This window comes from Mustelus asterias, chromosome 1 (assembly GCF_964213995.1).
Source record: "Mustelus asterias chromosome 1, sMusAst1.hap1.1, whole genome shotgun sequence".
Classification (NCBI taxonomy): domain Eukaryota; kingdom Metazoa; phylum Chordata; class Chondrichthyes; order Carcharhiniformes; family Triakidae; genus Mustelus; species Mustelus asterias.
In genome coordinates this window covers 6,757,808-6,776,630 of record NC_135801.1, presented here as the reverse complement: position 1 = coordinate 6,776,630, position 18,823 = coordinate 6,757,808, and the positions used below count along the sequence as shown (strand labels likewise).

At 47.3% G+C, this 18,823-nt stretch overlaps 1 protein-coding gene across 1 annotated transcript in view; it reads right to left on the bottom strand.

Annotated features, from left to right (window-relative positions):
• The window catches only part of LOC144501431 (netrin receptor UNC5C-like), a 354,204-nt gene that overhangs the window by 31,979 nt on the left and 303,402 nt on the right, over nucleotides 1-18,823 (bottom strand). The window contains exons 7-8 of the mRNA XM_078225178.1: nucleotides 16,590-16,754; nucleotides 572-763 (exon numbers count right to left, since the gene is read on the bottom strand). Coding sequence (XP_078081304.1) covers nucleotides 572-763; nucleotides 16,590-16,754 — 357 coding nt within the window. The remainder of the gene's footprint in view (nucleotides 1-571; nucleotides 764-16,589; nucleotides 16,755-18,823) is intronic.

Here is an 18,823-nt window from a genome sequence, read left to right as displayed (position 1 = left end):
GGAGTCCAAAATTAGAGGGCATAGATTTAAGGTGAGAGGGGAAAGATTTAAAAGGGACCTAAGGGGCAACTTTTTCACACAGAGGGTGGTGAGTATATGGACTGAGCTGCCAGAGGAGGTGGTAGAGATGGATACAGTTACAACATTTAAAAGACATTTGGACAGGTACAGAGATGGGTTAGGTTTAGAGGGATATGGGCCAAATGCAGGCAAATGGGGCTCGTTCAGTTTAGGAAACCTGGCCAGCATGGACGAGTTGGGCCGAAGGGCCTGTTTCCATGCTGTATATCTCCATAACTCTATGAATGCGAGCCATACAATGGGCCAAGAATGCCAGGATGGGGAAAGAGAAAGTGGAAATGTTTCTCTGACATTTTATCAGTGTTTTATTGTGGCTCATTGTTATCGGTACTTGATGGTATGTGAACATGGCACTCACTTCAATGACAGGAAATGTTATAATCCCTCAATCGTATCTTTTGCTTTGAGTGGTTCAGAACCAGAGCACAAAAAGGAACTTTGCGATACCATTTTAGGTTCAGAAAATAAGAGAGGCCTCAAACAAACCAACCTTGCCTGGGTGTCTTGATGCTCACTGGTTGGAAGCCGCCATTCAGAGCGGCCGAGTCTCTGATGTCGGAGCTGAAATCGCGGTGGTTCTTACGGTAAACGAACATCACCACGACCAGCAGAATGGCGAGGCACACGATCACAGCCACCGCCACGGCGACGTAGAGGGCGACTTCGTCCGACCCTGACGCGGCTGCAGAGGAAGGAGAATGGAGGAAGTTGGCATTTGTACGGTCCAGGTAATCCCGGGGGAGCACGAAGCTCACATGCGCGGCATTCCCAAGAATATCCGACACTTTATTTACCCTTACCCATCACCCCCAACTCACGTGGTTCAGGAATCCCCTCTTTAATAACATAAACAAAAATTATGGGCTAAGTTTGGGATTTTCCCTGTATAAACTTAAAAGTTCATTTATTTATTAGTCACAAGTAAGGTTTACATTAACACTGCAATTAAGTTACTGTGAAAATCCCCAAGTCACCACACTCTGGCGCCTGTTCGGGTCAATGTACTCTAACCAGCACGTCTTTCGGAATGTGGGAGGAAACTGGAGCACCCGAAGGAAACCCACGCAGACACGGGGAGAACGTGCAAACTCCACACAGACAGTGACCCAAGCCGGGAAGCGACCCCAAGTCCCCGGCACTGTGAGGCAGCAGTGCTGACCACTGTGCCGCCGTGCCACCCCATTCCTCCCACAGTCTGAAACGCATGTGGTTTTGATGATGGCCACCGATTATGGAGCAAAATGAACTCTCCCCCACATCCAGGGGAACTCTGGATGTGAGCACTGCAGGTTGACAAATGAACAGAAGGTCAAACTAACCAGGAGAAAAGTTCAAAAGCAATGGACACAATATTCCAGCCCTTCCCACTGGTAGAATCTTCCAGTCCCACCCAAAGTGCCCCTCCCCCTTCCTCCTTTCCCCCCAAGATGGGTGCCCTGGCAGCAGAATGGGTCAGACGTACAAAATAACATAGACCTCGGCGGGACTGGAAGATCCAATGGTGAGCTGCTGGAAAACTCATCCCAGGATTGTGGGGAGTGGGGGGGAGGGGCAGGAAAATTAAGGTCAATGTCTGTGATTCAGAGTTTTCCAACTCAGAAACCAAAGGTATCTTTTTTGGGTTGAGATTTCTCTTGTGGAATATCCCCATTGGAAACTCCCAAAATTCACCTTTCGCAAATTAGTAAGTTAATGCTCACAGGCAAAGACCTTTCATACAACAACAACAACTTGCAATTTTTATGGCACCTCTAACATAGTTATAAAATGCTTCACAGGGGCGTAATCAGGTGAAAAAGGGAGGTGATATTAAGACCAGTCGTTAAATAGCTTGGTCAAAAAGGTGGGTTTTGAAGAGCATCTTTAAGGAGGGGAGATTGTTGGGGAGAGGTTTAGGGAGGGAATTCTGGAGCTTGCAGCCAAAGGAATGGCCAGCAATGGGAAACTGATGAAATTCAGAGATGGACAGCAGGCCAAGATTGGAGGGGTGCAGATATTTCTGTTAGAGCTCCGGGGGGTTACAGAGGAAACAGCAGTGATGCAGTGTGCCACCAATATCACACAACGTGAACTCTGCTCATTTGTGGGGTTCAGATGATTTAGGAAGAGCAGCCGGCTTACCAGGCTGATTCCTGGGATGGCAGGTCTGTCATATGAGGAGAGACTAAGTCGGTTAGGATTATATTCACTGGAGTTTAGAAGAGTGAGAGGGGATCTCATAGAAACTCATAAAATTGTAACAGGGTTTTTTTAATTTTATTTTTTTATATACTTTTCCAATTCAATCAAATCAAATCCAATTCAGAGTCTCAACAAGTTGAGACATTTCAGATCCAGGCTGACAAGACAGGGCGGGAGACCAAAACCACCCTGTCCTGGGCCTGATCTACATGAGTCAAGCTGATTGGAGAAGGGGGAGGATCCTCCTCCAAGACTTGAGCTCATTTGCATCTTAGCCAAAAGGCCGAGATGCCGCTTTTAAAAATTGCTTCATATGAAACATATGAAGCCTCAGCATAACCTAATGACCTCAACCAAGCGTAGGCGATCCGTACTACACTTGATCTTAGCCAAAAGGCCGAGAAGAGACAGGGTAGATTCAGAAAGAATGTTTCCAATGGTGGGGGAGTCCAGAACTAGGGATCATAGTTTGAGGATAAGGGGTAAACCTTTTAGAACTGAGGTGAGGAGAAATTTCTTCACCCAGAGGGTGGTGAATGCGTGGAATTCACTACCACAGAAAGTAGAGGCCAAAACGTTGTCTGATTTCAAGAAGAAATTAGATATAGCTCTTGGGGCTAAAGGGACCAAGGGATATGGGAGGAAGGGGGAGGATCAGGATATTGAATTTGATGATCAGCCATGATCAGAATGAATGGCGGAGCAGGCTCGAAGGGCCGAATGGCCTACTCCTGCTTCTAGTTTCCATGGTTCCAGGAATAGGCAATTTCCTCACCCTGATGAATTGGATCCATTGGGCGGGATTTGCTGGCCTTCCCAGGGCTGAGGTGGTTCGCCATTGGCTGCCAGCCGTATCTTCCCATCCCTACCCAACGATGCCCATGACATTTTGCTTGGCTCAACTGTCCCACCATCGGGGAACCTGCCGTGCCCGAGTGAGGGATGGGGAGTCACCTTCTGCGGGACTAGAAGATCCCACTGGTGGGAAGAGCTGGAACATCCCCCCACCACTCCCCAGCCCCCCATTGGCTTCTGAGCATCAATCTCTGAAATACACATCCATCACATAAAACGTACCCTATAGTTTTACCAAATAATAGCATAACCCTTTGATACTACTTTCATAAATAAAACATTTCTAGCTAACTGTCTCCTTCCCTCTGTATGAATAAATAACATTGCACTGCGCGACATTGTCAATATCTGCATGAAGTCCCATTATCTGTGAATGTTAACCAGTCTATTTTAAAATGGTGAAGTGATGGATCTCCTCTGAGGACAGGGAAACTGCCAACTCAGAAAGGTGCTGGCAAACGTCTGGTTCCTGGACATTGGCAATTAGAATTAGCACCATAAAAATATCAAGAACCAGAGTCAACCATTCAGCCTGGCCGCCACTCCAATGAGGCATTCCCGTTCTGTAACTCAGATCTCTTTTCCCACCTCGAAACCCCTTACTGGGCAAAGATCTTAGATCTCAATCTTGAATGCTTCAACTGTTTTCCAGGATCTACAGGTTCCACATTTTCACCAACTTTTGTGCGACCGTGCGGCCGCACGGTAGCACAGTGGTAGCACTGCTGCTTCACAGCTCCAGGGTCCTGGGTTCAATTCCCGGCTTGGGTCACTGTCTGTGTGGAGTTTGCACATTCTCCTCGTGTCTGCGTGGGTTTCCTCCGGGTGCTCCGGTTTCCTCCCACAGTCCAAAGATGTGCGGGTTAGGTTGATTGGCCATGCTAAAATTGCCCCTTAGTGTCCTGGGATGCGTAGATTGGAGGGATTAGCGGGTAAAATATGTCGGGATATCGGGGTAGGGCCTGGGTGGGATTGTGGTCGGTGCAGACTCGATGGGCCGAATGGCCTCTTTCTGTACTGTAGGGTTTCTGTGATTTCTATGATATAATTCCTGCTTCTGCTCCCTGACAACACAGTGGATGAACAACATTAAGAAGGATCCCCAAAATTATGAGTGACAAATTCTGGGGATATGAAGGTTGATGGCAATGCTGATATTTATTGCCCATCGTCAATTGCCCAACATTAGTCGACCTTGAATCACTTCAGTCCATGGGTGGCACAGTGGCACAGTGGTTAGCACTGCTGCCTCACAGCTCCAGGGACCTGGGTTCGATTCCCGGCTTGGGTCACTGTCTGTGTGGAGTTTGCACATTCTCCTCGCGTCTGCGTGGGTTTCCTCCGGGTGCTCTGGTTTCCTCCCACACTCCAAAGATGTGCGGGTTCGGTTGATTGTCCATGCTAAAATTGCCCCTTAGTGTCCTGAGATGTGTAGGTTGGAGGGATTAGTGGGTAAATATGTAGGGATATGGGGGTAGGGCCTGGGTAGGATTGTGGTCGGTGCAGGCTCGATGGGCCCAATGGCCTCTTTCTGCACTGTAGGGTTTCTATGATTCTATGAGGTCCCCATTGCTAATTTTTAGATAATGCCCCCTCACTAATTACCCTCACCAGAGGAAATGCATTCTCCACATCTACCCTATTAGAGTCATAGAGGTTTACAGCATGAAAACAGGCTGTTCGGCCCAACTTGTCCATGCCGGCCAATTATTACCACTGAGATAGTCCCAGTTGCCTGCATTTGGCCCATATCCCTCTATACCCATCTTACCCATGTAGCTTTTTGCTTTTTGCTTTTTAAAAGACAAAATTATGGCGCGGTGGTTAGCACTGCTGCCTCATAGTGCCAGGGACCAGAATTTGATCCCTGGCTTGAGTCACTGTCTGTGTGGAGTTTGCATATTCTTCCTGTGTCTGCGTGCGTTTCCTCCGGGTGCTCCGGTTTCCTCCCACAGTCCGAAAGACGTGCTGGTTAGGGTGCATTGGCCTTGCTAAATTCTCCCTCAGTGTACCCGAACAGGTGCTGGAGTTTGGCAACCAGGAGAATTTCACAGTAACTTCATTACAGTGTTTATGTGAGTTTACTTGTGACTAATAAATAAACTTTAAACTTTAAAATTGTACCCGCCTCTACTACTGCCTCTGGCAGCTCGTTCCAGACAGTCACCGACCTCTGTGTGAAAAATTGCCTCCTTGGACCCTTTTGTACCTCTTCCCTCTCACCTTAAACCTATGCCCTCCAGCTTTAGACTCCCCTACCTGTGGGTAAAGATGTTGATTATCTAGCTGATCTGTGCCCCTTATTGTTTTATAGACCTCTATAAGATCACCCCTAAGCCTCCTACGCTCCAGGGAAAAAAGTCCCAGTCTATTCAGCCTCTCCTTATAACTCAAACCATCAAATCCTGGTCGCATCCCAGTAAATCGTTTTTACACTATTTCTAGTTTAATAATATCCTTTCCATAATAGTGTGACCAGAACTGTACACAGTTGTTGAATCCTTTTAACATTTTAAACATCTCAATCAGGTCTCTCCTTGATCTTTTCTGCTCAAGGGAATACAAGTCAGGCTTATGTGACCTTTCCTCATAATATTACACACTAAGCCCTCTCATTTCCTTTGGGTCTGTTCCGGCAACATCTTGAGTGGACAATACAATGTAGGTGGGAGGGGTGGGGGGATGGTGGGGGGGGGGGGGGGGGGGGGGGTGCGAGTAGGGGTGGTAGGGAAACGGTGAGATAGGCCTTTGAGGGACCTCAGGTTAATTTGAGTGCTGACTTTGCCATCAAGCCCCATATTCAATCTGTTCAAATGACTGATCCAAAACTGCCCCAGGAATAACTTTTACCTTGGCAGTGGCAAAACGTCAGCTGGGGAGAGTGCGGAGAAGGGCAGTTCAGTGATTAGAAGAGAACGGAATGACATTGGATTTTGAAACTATCACAAGATGCAGTGAGTTAACGGTCGTGAAGCACTGGAGGACACTTTGCTTTCAAGTCTATCTGTTCCAACTGTGGGTAGAAATGTGGACCAACTAACTGATACAAGGATCGAGAACAAGTGGGAAAAAGCAATACGGAAAAAGTAATTTTAAAAAGGGAAAATGAAGAGGCAAGGATAAGCAGGCTCATGGTGGTTAGGCCCCAGCTGGTATGCAGTTTGGGGAACTCCACAACAGGCAAGACGTTTAAAAAAATTACCAGCATAAATTTCAGAGGATGATGCCAGGGATGAGAAATTGGACTCATGAGGAGAAGCTTGAGATGTTTAGATTATTTTTCACTGGGCCGCAGAAGGCTAAGAGGAAATTTAAAGGAAGTTTTTCTAAGGAAAAATTATGAAGGTTTTTTTTAGGGTGAATGAATTGTGGAGAATTTGGTGATGAGTGAGATCACTCATGTAACTCTGGGAGAGAATGGAGAGAGTTTCAGAGCAAAGTCTTGATGTCAGAGCAATAGATGGAGCAAGAAAGATGGAAAATTGTTCTCTGGTGGCATCTTGTGACTGAACAATACAGAACTCCTCTGAGTTTGATCTTCGGTTGGGGAGATATCAGTTGTGGCGGCAACTTGGAAGTTCCTCTGAGGTAGAGCTTGACCACTCTCAATCACAGTCCACCCATCTCCACATCAAAATGCACGCTGTGCCTGCATCATGGTTGAAAACCGTGAGGTTGAACACTTGGCTGACCCTTATGCTCCAGGGTCAGATGGGGGCAAAAATGGCTCCCAAAACCTATCAACCTGTAGTCCAGCAGGAGGCAATGCCTGTGGTTAAAATGGAAGGAGGCAGAAGTGGGAATGGAAGAGGGAAAACAGGAAGAGGGAGGGAAAAAAGGATGGGAAAAAAATCAGAATGGAGGGAAAAGTGGAAAAAGGAGGAAGAAGTTGGATAGAAAATCGAAAAGGAAGAGGGAAAAGTGGGATGGAACAATGGGAAAGGAAGATGGAAAATAGGGAAACAAACCAAACTATTTCCCCAGGATTTCTCGAAGGAAAGCTCACAACCATTTTAACAATGTATCATTATTAGACCATGTCTCACAAATTCTTTCATGGTACTAATTAGGGAGTTGTTGGGCTGGGATAGCACGAGATTTCAGTGTTTGGGCCCTAGCTATACATGACAACTCTACAGCAACATAGTCACATGCCAGTTTCAAATGCCACGTTCTGCATTGAAAACTAACGTGGGAAAAGGCAGTGATGTTCTTGCTGTGAGGGGCAGATTGAAAAGCAAAAAGTCAAACACAAGTAAACACTAATATGAGGAGCTGCTGACATCCAGGTCAAGTTAACTATGAGCGTTATCAGTGTTCCTTTTTTATTAAAAAGGAAAATTAACCTGAAAGTGAAATCCATTAACGACACACAGATCTGAGCAACACAGAGCACGGATGTCAAATACATATTGCTTCCTCATCCTAATGCCAAACTCTTTCAGTAATGATTGAATTATACACTCACACGTCCACTGCACACATGCACACACTTACCCACATCACATTCACACACACCCTCACAGACACACTCACTCACCAATTCATATACACACTCACACCCCCACCATACAAACACATCCACCACAAGCACATACAACATTCACTCTTACACATACAAACATGCATACTCTTAAGTACACATACACCCATGTACATACTCACGCCCACTCACAAGCAGTCACTCATACGCTCCCATTATCACATGCATGCACCAATCGGACCCATACTTGTACAAACATCACACATGTACAGGCACACATCCACGGATATGCGTACACACGGATACACACACACAGACACAAACACACACACACATGCACAAACACATGCACATGCACACACAAGCACGCACACACAGTTCATAGAATCATAGAATCACAAAATCCTATAGTGCAGAAGAAGGCCATTCGGCCCATCGAGTCTGCACCGACCACAATCCCACCCAGACCTATCCCCATAACCCCATGCATTTACCCTCGTGAGTCCACCTGACACCAAGGAACAATTTAGCATGGCCAATCCACCTAACCCACACATCTCTGGACTGTGGGTGGAAACTGGAGCACCCGGAGGAAACCGACGCAGACACGGGGAGAATGTGCAAACTCCGCACAGTGACCCAAGCCGGGAATCGAACCTGGGTCCCGGGCGCTGTGAGGCAGCAGTGCTAACCACTGCGCCGCCCCCACTGTGCCACCGTGCCACCCTCTATGATAAGTGGCAGACCCTCTGCCTCATGCCAGCAATCCAAAGATCTCCTTCATGCCCCAAGCTCACAAACATGGCTGCAGAAGCATGTTTAAAACTGAAATTATCGACAGAGCGGTTAAAACAATGGTCGTGTGGGTAATTCCGACACAAGATCTGGTCAGCACAATGCTCTGAGGTCAAACGCTGTGCGGGATATCAGAATAGACAGAGAAGAAATTCAGGCCCAAGGAAAGGTCATCACCAAATACAGAGTATGGTCTCAGAAAAAGGTGAGAATAGAATTTTATGTTGGAATATGACACTTACCTTTTCTGTTGGGTCCAGTACGGAGTCTGGACCCATCACACCAAGAACAGTTGGGTTTTAGATCAGTCAGTCCCTTGTCAGAATGTTTACAGAAGTTGGTATTTCCAATATCTTTGGGATTGGCCCTTCTGCTCACATCCTGAAGATAATGTCCACCCAGCCTGATGTTCAGCAAGGTGGGAAAGGGCTGAAATCATGGCTGGAGCTTCACCTCTCCATTGGCTGTGGCAATCCAGCCAGCGACTGACAGTGGGTGAGCACTTGTGTCAGGCACTTTGTCCCAGATTTCATATAGAAATCGGACTATTGCGATGTAAATAAATAAAGCCTGTTTCACCCCCCGCACCCCCCCCCACCCCCTCCCCCCCCCCCCCGCCAACAAACATTAGAATACTGTAAGTATTCATTCCAAAGTTGTTTTGACTCATCAGCCAATCAACACCCTGTTCTCTTGCAGTATAAATTGTATAAGGACAGACAGACTCTTTGAAATTTGGCATTCCTGTATCTGTCTTGATGAGTGCAAGACACAAAACGTTGCCAGCATGTCTCTTTTCAGCAATACCTTCCCATGACTTTATTTGGTCAGCAGTTCATCTTAGGCCTGTGAGATTCTGCTACAGGACTCAAAAATTATACAATCACATGGAATATTTTGTGAGCTCCAATGAATCCTGAGAGTTTTGTTTGTTGACCCCTGCGGAACAATGTTGTTCTACAGCATTCTGCTTGACATTGGGACTGGGAGGCCTCAGGCCTTCTTGGGGTTTGAAAAGCCTGCCTGCTGCTTGCGGGAACCATCAACGGCACCCACACTGACCCTCCTGCCCCAACACAATCTCCCCACACACACTGCCCCCCCAACATACACTGCCTCCCCAGCACAATCTTCCCCCAATGCAATCTCCCCACACAATCTCTCCCCCAAAACATTCTCCCCAATAAACTCTCCCCCAACACACTCTCTCCCAACAATTCTTTCCCAATTCTCTCCCAACACATTCTCTTCCAATACATTCTCTCCCAACATACTCTCCCAACAAACTCTCCCCTGCCCCCCTGACACTTTCCGCTCCCCCAACACACTCTCCCCCACTTCCCACAGTCTCCCCAGCCCTCCCTGCACAAATACACTCTCCCTCATCTCCAACACTTTCCCCCCTACACACACACACACTACTCCCCTCCACTCCCCCAACACACTCTCCCCCACACACACACACACTCTCCCCCACACACACACACACACACCCTCTCCCCCACATACACTCTCCCTCACACTTCCGCCCCCTCCCCATGCAGACTCTTCCCACCCCCCAAGCCACCCCACAACACCCACCTATCGCCAACGAGCAAAATAGTCAAAGCGAAAGACGTGGCCCATAAACTCAAACATTAACACAAACTAAAGAACAGAAACATAAAAAGGGAAAAAAAAACTTACAGGAATATCCAAAGTCTGTGCGACCTTTCTGTTCTGTGGAAATTTGATAAAATAAACCTTAAAGAAAATAAGCAAAACAAGAAAAGAAAAACGGATGAAAAGAATTAAGGGTTCATAAACACGTATAACGTATATTTAAAAAAAATTGAGAATAAGCTAATCTCCGGAAACATCTCTGAATCAGTGGAGCCCTAAGTGCTGCTGATTGAATTTTATTTGACCCATTACGGTGTAATGACCAAACTGATTGTATTGTGGGGTTGGAACAGGTGTCATGCAGCCCACTAAAAAGAGCATTCAAATCCTTCTGTGGGGAGTCTAATGGAGGGAATTGTGTATTAGTATATGCATGAACTCCTTTGGTTCCTGATGCTACCATATGCTCCCTGCCCCAGAGCACATGTGGGAGAGCTAATCCAAGCTGATGCTGTATAATCACACTGCTTGGGTTTGCACGGGGAACTGGTGCCCTGGGGCCACAGGTTAAAGACCCACCATCAAGGGGTCAGCTCCTGTGGGACTCCTCGCCATTAGGTTTAACGTCCTTCCAATCGGAAGGAATCCATTATGACATCGGCAGCAGTTTGTACTGTGAATCCGCCAAGAAGATGTTAAAATAGCGGGGAATTGTTAGCAATAATATACAAGGGGGAACGGCCTTCTCTTGGATCAATCGCCTCTCTTGAGGAAATAAAAGAATGAAATACCCACATGGGTGGTGAGACAGTCCACGAGATTGTGACAAGGGCTCGATGAGATTCAAAGGTCTATGCATTGACGGGGAGCCTCTGTTGTCACTCTGAGGATACCATGCTAACTAACACACTCACACGCTTCGGGACTTTGTTCCAATTATCACAATGCTGCATTCTCTAAGTTGTTAAGAAGGTGGCGAGTGTTGAGTCACAAGATTGATGTTTCTGATCATTTCCCAAACTATGGGAAGAGAGAACTGTTCCGGGAACATTACAGGCAGACTGACCTTTCAGGCCCACACACACACTACTAGGTGAATGTTCTAATGAATGGATCGAATCACAGAATGGTTACAACACAGAATGAGGCTATTCAGCCCCTTAAGTCCATGTTGGCTCACAGCAAGAGCAATTCAGCTACTCACCTGTCCTTTCCCTGTGCAATTTTCTTTCTCCTCAGCTGCCTATTCAATTCACTTGTGGAAGCCTCGATTGAATCAACTCCACTGCACTCTCAGGCGGTGCATTCCAGATCCTAACCACATGCCACATAAAGCCATTTTTCCTCATGTCGCCATTTCTTCTCTTACCAATCGCCTTAAATCAGTGGCTCTCTGGTTCCCGACTCTTCCACCAATGGAAACCGTTTCCATCTACTCTGTCCAGACACCTCATGACTCTGAACACCTCTGAACAAATCTTCCCTTCACCTTCTCTTCTCGACAAGGAGGAGAAGCCCAGCCTCTGCAATCTATCCACACAACTGAACTCCCTCATCCCTGGAACCGTTCTCGTGAATCTTTTCTGCACTCTCTCTAAAGCCCTCGCATCCTCCCTAAGGCGCTGTTCCCAGAACCGAACACAATTGGACAGCCACGCAATAATTGGTCGCTTTTGTACAACACTTTCATTTGAAAATATTGGAGGTGGGAAAAGGGTTGGTGGGCTGACAATCAAGATCACCCAATCAGATAACAAAGATCTGTTTGCTTTCCTATTGGCTTTGGGTAAGGAGGGCGTCGTGAGCATTGGGCATTTTGGGAGATCAATGACCAGACTGTTGGGGTTGGAGGTGGAAGGTCATGTGACACTATATCCAGGAATACTCCCAATGTGAGTTGGCAACTCCATTCTCCCGCCATTTTGCAAGCAATCGTTCAATCAAATTAATCTTATACTATTGTTACTATCGCCATTATTCATACGCACAAGAAAGGCACATTTCTTCTGCAAAACAGTAAAATAAATTCAGAGTGGCTTGTCAAGATAACTTGAAAATCCTGGAGAATTATCAGTCCCTCTCTTTCTGGTCTTCCGACTCATTCTCCTCTTTGCCTCTTTTCTGTGTTGTTAAGAGTCTCTCAGGACTGTGCATTACACTTCAGCTCTTAAGCTTAATGAAGCAGCCCATCACTCCAAGGTTTCTGCTGCACTACAGTTGCCAACTGTGGCTGGACATATTCCTGGAGATTTCGTCACATGACTTCCCATGTCTGACCCCTGACCTGGTTGAAAAACCCCTTGAATGGGGTAATGGGGATAGGGCCTGGGTGGGACTGTGGTCGGTGCAGACTTGATGGGCCAAATGGCCTCCTTCTGCACTGTAGGGATTCTATGATTCTATGAATATTTCCAATAATCTTACGACGTATAGAACAAAACTATTCAAAGAATATGAATTTTAATCCCCTCTTTCTGAGCACTTGGGAAAGCATAAGATCATTAAATGGAGGACCATTCAGCCCATCAAGTCTGTTCCGCCATTCAATGAGATCATAGGACATAGATTGATAATTATGTGATAATTCTCAACTCCACTTTCCTGCCTTAATTCTGTTCTTTCTCCACAGATGCTGCAAGATCTGCTGAATTTTTCCTGCACATTCTGTTTTTATTTCAGAGTTCCAGCATCTGCACTATGTTGTTTTTATTTAAAACAATTTATCTGGTCATTTTTCTTAGTTCTGTTTGCGGGAGCTAGCTGTGTATGAATTTCAGTCAAAGTGTTGTCACTGTAGTGATGTAGGAAACAGGACAGCCAATTATCGCACAGCACAACCTCACAAACAGCAATGTGACAATGACCAGAGGACCAACTTAGTTATCATAGAATCCCTACAGTACAGAAGGAGGCCATTCGGCCCATTGAGTCTGCACCGACCACAATCCCACCCAGGCCCTAACCTGCACATCTTTGGACTGTGGCAGGAAACCGGAACCCCCCCCCCAACCCCCCCCCACCCCCCCCCCCCCCCACCCCCCCCCCCACCCCCCCCCCCACCCCCCCCCCCCCACCCCACCCCCCCCCCCCCCACCCCCCCCACCCCCCCCCCCACCCCCCACCCCCCCCCCCCACCCCCACCCCCCCCCCCCCACCCCCACCCCCCCCCCCCCCACCCCCAACCGGAGGAAACCCACACAGACACGAGGAGAACGTACAAACTCCACACAAACAGTGACCTGAGGCCGGAATTGAACCCGGGTCCCTGGCGCTGTGAGGCAGCAATGCTAACCACTGTGCCGCCGTGATTGAAGGATAAATATTGGTTCCACGGCGTCCGGGAGAACTCTATGATAAAAGCAAAATACTACAGATGCTGGAATCTGAAACAAAATGCTGGAAAATCTCAGCAGGTCTGACAACACCTGTGGAGAGAGAATAGAGCCAAGTCTGGATGACCCTCATTCGAAACATTGGCTCTATTCTCTCTCTACAGATGCTGTCAGACCTGCTGAGATGTTCCAGCATTTTCTGCTTTTTGTTTTGGGGAGAACTCCCTTGCTCTTTTTCGACATGGGATCACTACCCCCTGACCCCGCCCCCCCCCGCCCCCCAATACATTTCCCACCCCGTGACTTTCGCAGTGGCTGTGAAAAGCGCTGGGAAGTTGAACAAATGAGGGGGAAGTAACTTGTAATAAAATCGCTGCCCTTATCTCAGGCCATCAGTATCACAACACACCTGAAGGTGGAACTGATGAAGCCCGGGTCACCTACATGCTCAGCAGCACCACCCACAGAGACACAAGAGTATTGCGGCTGTTTAATTCCAGCTGATTTGACTAAAGATGTCACTTTCTAACTTGTGTCTTTTTCAAAGTTGTGTCACACGTTTTGAGGCAAAGTTTGCGACTTGCCAACTTGGTGAAACAATATTGTTTCTTTCTTGAAGGTCTATAAAAATCCATTGCTGTTTGTTCTCCCACCTGCTCTTATCAGACTTTAACACTGCATCAATTGGATAGACGGGGTCAGGGAAGCAGAACTGAGACTGGTGTTTTTAAAGAGCCTTTCACAGTGTCCCAAAGTGCTTAGAGCCAACACTAATACTTTCAAAGTGCAGCCAATGTGCAACCAATCGTTTATTGGTAGGGGGATTGAATTTAGGAGTCGTAGCGTTATGTTGCAACTGTACACAACTCTGGTGCGGCCGCACTTGGAGTACTGTGTGCAGTTCTGGTCCCCACATTACAGGAAGGATGTGGAGGCTTTGGAGAGGGTGCAGAGGAGGTTTACCAGGATGTTGCCTGGTATGGAGGGGAGATCCTATGAGGAGAGGCTGAGGGATTTGGGATTGTTTTCGCTGGAAAGGCGGCGGCTAAGAGGGGATCTTATTGAAACATATAAGATGATTAGAGGTTTAGATAGGGTGGATAGTGATAGCCTTTTTCCTCTGATGGAGAAATCCAGCACGAGGGGGCATGGCTTTAAATTGAGGGGGGGTAGTTATAGAACCGATGTCAGGGGTAGGTTCTTTACCCAGAGGGTGGTGAGGGATTGGAATGCCCTGCCAGCATCAGTTGTAAATGCGCCTAGTTTGGGGGCGTTTAAGAGATCCGTAGATAGGTTCATGGACGAAAAGAAATTGGTTTAGGTTGGAGGGTCACAGTTTTTTTTTAACTGGTCGGTGCAACATCGTGGGCCGAAGGGCCTGTTCTGCGCTGTAATGTTCTATGTTCTAATCTATGCACAGCAAGACCGCGCAAACCACACGTCAGATGTGTCAACTTTTAATGGTCAACTTTTGGTCTTGATAGTTGAAGGATAAATATTGGTCAGGGTTCTGCCCAGGAATTCCCCCGACCGACCCTCTCCAAAATAGAGCCAGGGAATAGCTTCTATCCACCTACAAGGGGGAGTCAGGGCCATGGTTTAATGTACCATCCAAAGCAACACTGCGGGGGGTTTCAGCCGAGGCGATGTACTCGAGTTGCTGGAGTGGGGCTTGAACCCATGATCATAGAGTCCCTACAGTGTAGAAGGAGGCCATTCAGCCCATCATGCCTGCACTGACAACAATCCCACCCAGGTCATATCCCCATAACCCCATGCATTGACCCTGCTAATCATTCTAACACTAAGGGTCAATTTAGCTTGGCCAATCAACCTAACTCGCACATCTTTGGACTGTGGTAGGAAACTGGATGACCTGGAGGAAACCCACGCAGACACGGGGAGAATGTGCAAACTCCACACAGTAAGCAGTCTCACAACACCAGGTTAAAGTCCAACAGGTTTATTTGGAATCATGAGCTTTCGGAACGCTGCTCCTCCATTGGGTGAGTGATGCTCCTTCACCTGATGAAGGCGCAGCGCTCCGAAAGCTCGAGATTACAAATAAAGCTGTTGGACTTTAACCTGGTGCTGTGAGAGTTCTTATCATGCCCACCCCAGGCTAACACCAGCATCTCCACATCAAACTCCACACAGTCACCCGAGGCTGAAATTGAATCTGGGTCCCTGGCGCTGTGACGCATCAATGCTAATCACTGTGCCACCGTGCCGCCCTGGGGGAGAGTGTAGCCCACTGAAGGCTAACATTCATTGTTATTGCCACAGGTAAAAATGCACATCTTGAAAAGTGTGACAATGGACCTTGAATAGGGTTGTGCCACAATCAGGAAATATGGAGTCAGTTCCACGGGGCAACAGCAGGGACCAGCCACATCAGGAATGATCTCTTTAAGCCTGACTCTTCACCAGGGTCAAACCATTCAGCCCAAGGATGCAGAACAGAAAGGGGACTGAAAACATTGTGGGTGCTGTACACATTTGGGGCTGGCAGCAGCTTGCGATTGTATTCGCTCCTCCCAATGGATCCCGACTCTCACACAGACACAAGAGTTGTCCCACTGTGCACAAATTGGCCGCCATAGTTTCCCCCAACTTTCCATCAGTGACTAAACTTCCAGTTGGCTGCAAAGCAGTTTGGAATGTCTTGAACCATAGAATGGTTATGTCACAGAGTGGGGTCATTCAACTCCCTGAGAGAGACCATCACCCCGTCCCACTCCCCTGCCTTTTCCCTGTGACCCTGCAACTTAGTGTTCTTCCTCCATTGCCCCTGCCCCCAGCACATTCAAGCAGCGCACTCCAGATCCCAAACACTCGCTGCGTAAGACAGGCTTTCCTCATGTCAATGTTGCTCCTATTGTCAATCAGCCTAAATCGATGCCTTCTGGCTCTGGGATCCTTCTGCCCAATGGGGACATTTTCTGTCTATCCACCCTGACCCAGATCCCTCCTGATTGTGACAATCTCTAATAAATCCTCCTCGCAATCTTCTCAAATTCTCCAGATGTTGCAAAAGGTGCCAGATAAATGTCAGTCTTTCTTCTTTTTTTGCTGAAAGTGTTGACAGAGAAGCAAAAGCACAGAGGAGAGGATTGGAATGTGCCAAGGGCTAATAGTACTAGAGTAGGGATGAGGGCGAGAGAGGTGCAGGGCAGAAGAAAGTTGGAGCGGAAAGGGTTAAACGCATGAGCACTTCAACTGTTGCAATCAAGGTAGGATCTCCCCAGCTCCTCACTTACTTTGCATGCATAGGCCATCAGTGCAGTTTTTGGAGTCTAACACCGGTCCTTGACAATCCTTCCCGCCGGTTTTAGGGGCAGGGGCTGTGCACTCCCTCCTCCTCCAGTGCATGCATTCCGTCCCACATGGTGACCATTTGCTCCACTCCGTCCACCCACCATCAACTACAGTTCGACAAAAGAAAAACATCAGTATGTAAGTAGGGGAAGGAAAGAGGTGCTGTGGTGGTGTGTGGGGTGGGGATGGGATGGGGGGTGGAATTGGGCAGGGGGAGGGCATTCTACCGGAACAAACTCGGTTAGATCTTTACCTAGTGGGTAAAGTCGGGGTGTGGTGAATGACCCAACTCCACAGCTGATTCATAGTACTTAGTCTCACAACACCAGGTAAAAGTCCAACAGGTTTATTTGGAATCACGAGCTTTCGGAGCGCTGCTCCTTCATCAGGTGAAGGAGCACCACTCACCTGATGAAGGAGCAGCGCTCCGAAAGCTCGTGATTCCAAATAATCCTGTTGGACTTTAACCTGGTGTTGTGAGACTTCTTACTGTGCCCACCCCAGTCCAACGCCGGCATCTCCACATCATGTATTAATTCATAGTATTTCATATTAACTCATATTATTTCATTTCATCTCATTCTCCATTTTATCGCTCTCCTTCTTTCCAGCACCCCCAACCCCCCACCCCTCCTCCACCCCTTCTTCAGGCCAACTGCCACATTCCTCAGGCAGTCCTTTGACAAGCTGTACCTTGTGTTTTGCCATTCACGCATTCTGATCACTTACTGGACACTTTCAGCACCTTCTCAGCCCTCTGTATCCTCATTTACATTCCCTTTATCCAATTCCACCACCCCTCCCTCCCCTCGTAGTATAAATCTCTACTGATTCTCTTTCCTCTCAGCTCTGATGAAGGGTCATCCAGACTCGAAGCGTTGGCTCTATTCTCTCTCCACAGACGCTGTCAGACCTGCTGAGATTTTCCAGCATTTTACTGTTTTTGTTCCACAGTGTTAATGTTATGTCAGGTGTATTGTGATGGTTAAGGATGAACAGGTGGAGGGTATTGATTGATTAAGTACGGTGAGTACATATAAAGAGAAACTCCCGTGACCAGTGGGTGCTGCGGGAGCTGAGATACATCACCCCCCGCCCTTGGGGATATGACATTTGAATTTGGATTAGTTAAGTTTCCATTTGACATTACATTTTGGTTACAGTGCCCCACCGGGGGCTGTCATCCATTATCCCCCTCATTCGTTTCATTCACTGATTGTTAGTTTTGTTAGAGCAGTATCAAAAGGAACTTCCATGCCTAGTGGGCACTGCGGGGGCGGGGGGACATTATCACCACTCCTCCCCCTCCCCTCCCCCTGGCAAGGACACTTTGAATTACTTAGTTTAGTTTCCTTTTGACGTTCTGTTTTAGTTACAGTGACCCACCAGCTACTTTAACGCATCTCTCCCCCCCGCCATCATTTTTTGTTTAAGTTATCAATTATTATTTTATTAAAAGAAAGGAGTGCTGGGACACCGGGTTTGGTAGGGAGGAGGCAGAGATGTGTAATATCGCATTCTGTGAATACACCTAGTATCAGGAAAAGGGGCCGGAATTCTCCCATCCTGCCCACCACTGGAATTTTAGCGGGCGGGTTGCGGACTTACCTGGCATTAAGTTGATCTTTCTCTACACCCTAACTATGACTGTAACACTACATTCTACACTCTCTCGTTTCCTTCTCTATGAACGGTATGTTTTGTCTATACAGCACGCAAGAAACAATACTTTTCATTGTATGTTAATACATGTGACAATAATAAATCAAATCAAATCAAAGACAATGTGAAACCCCGTTGACAGTCGTGTGTGAATTTCTGGCTTTTAGACCAGTGCGGCCAGAGACTTCCGCCCAGGATCTGTGTCCAGATTCATCCTTCACAATCTGGCTGGTCATTCCTTTATCACATGGGTTGCGTGGGGTGGGCTCCTCAGATCTGAAAGAACCTGTCGCTCGCGAGGTTATGTCCCTCGCGCAGTTGCAGGTGTGAAAGATCTTTGGATTAAAGCACTAATGGTGCCCTAATCGTACAGCTCAACCAGCTAAGTCAATGAATATATTTGGAAGATATTCTGATGAAAGCACATTGACTTGAAACGTGAACTCGACATAGATACTGGACGTTTCTGCAGCTTTTTTGCTTTGGTCGATATATTTGGAAGTATTGTGTTGTG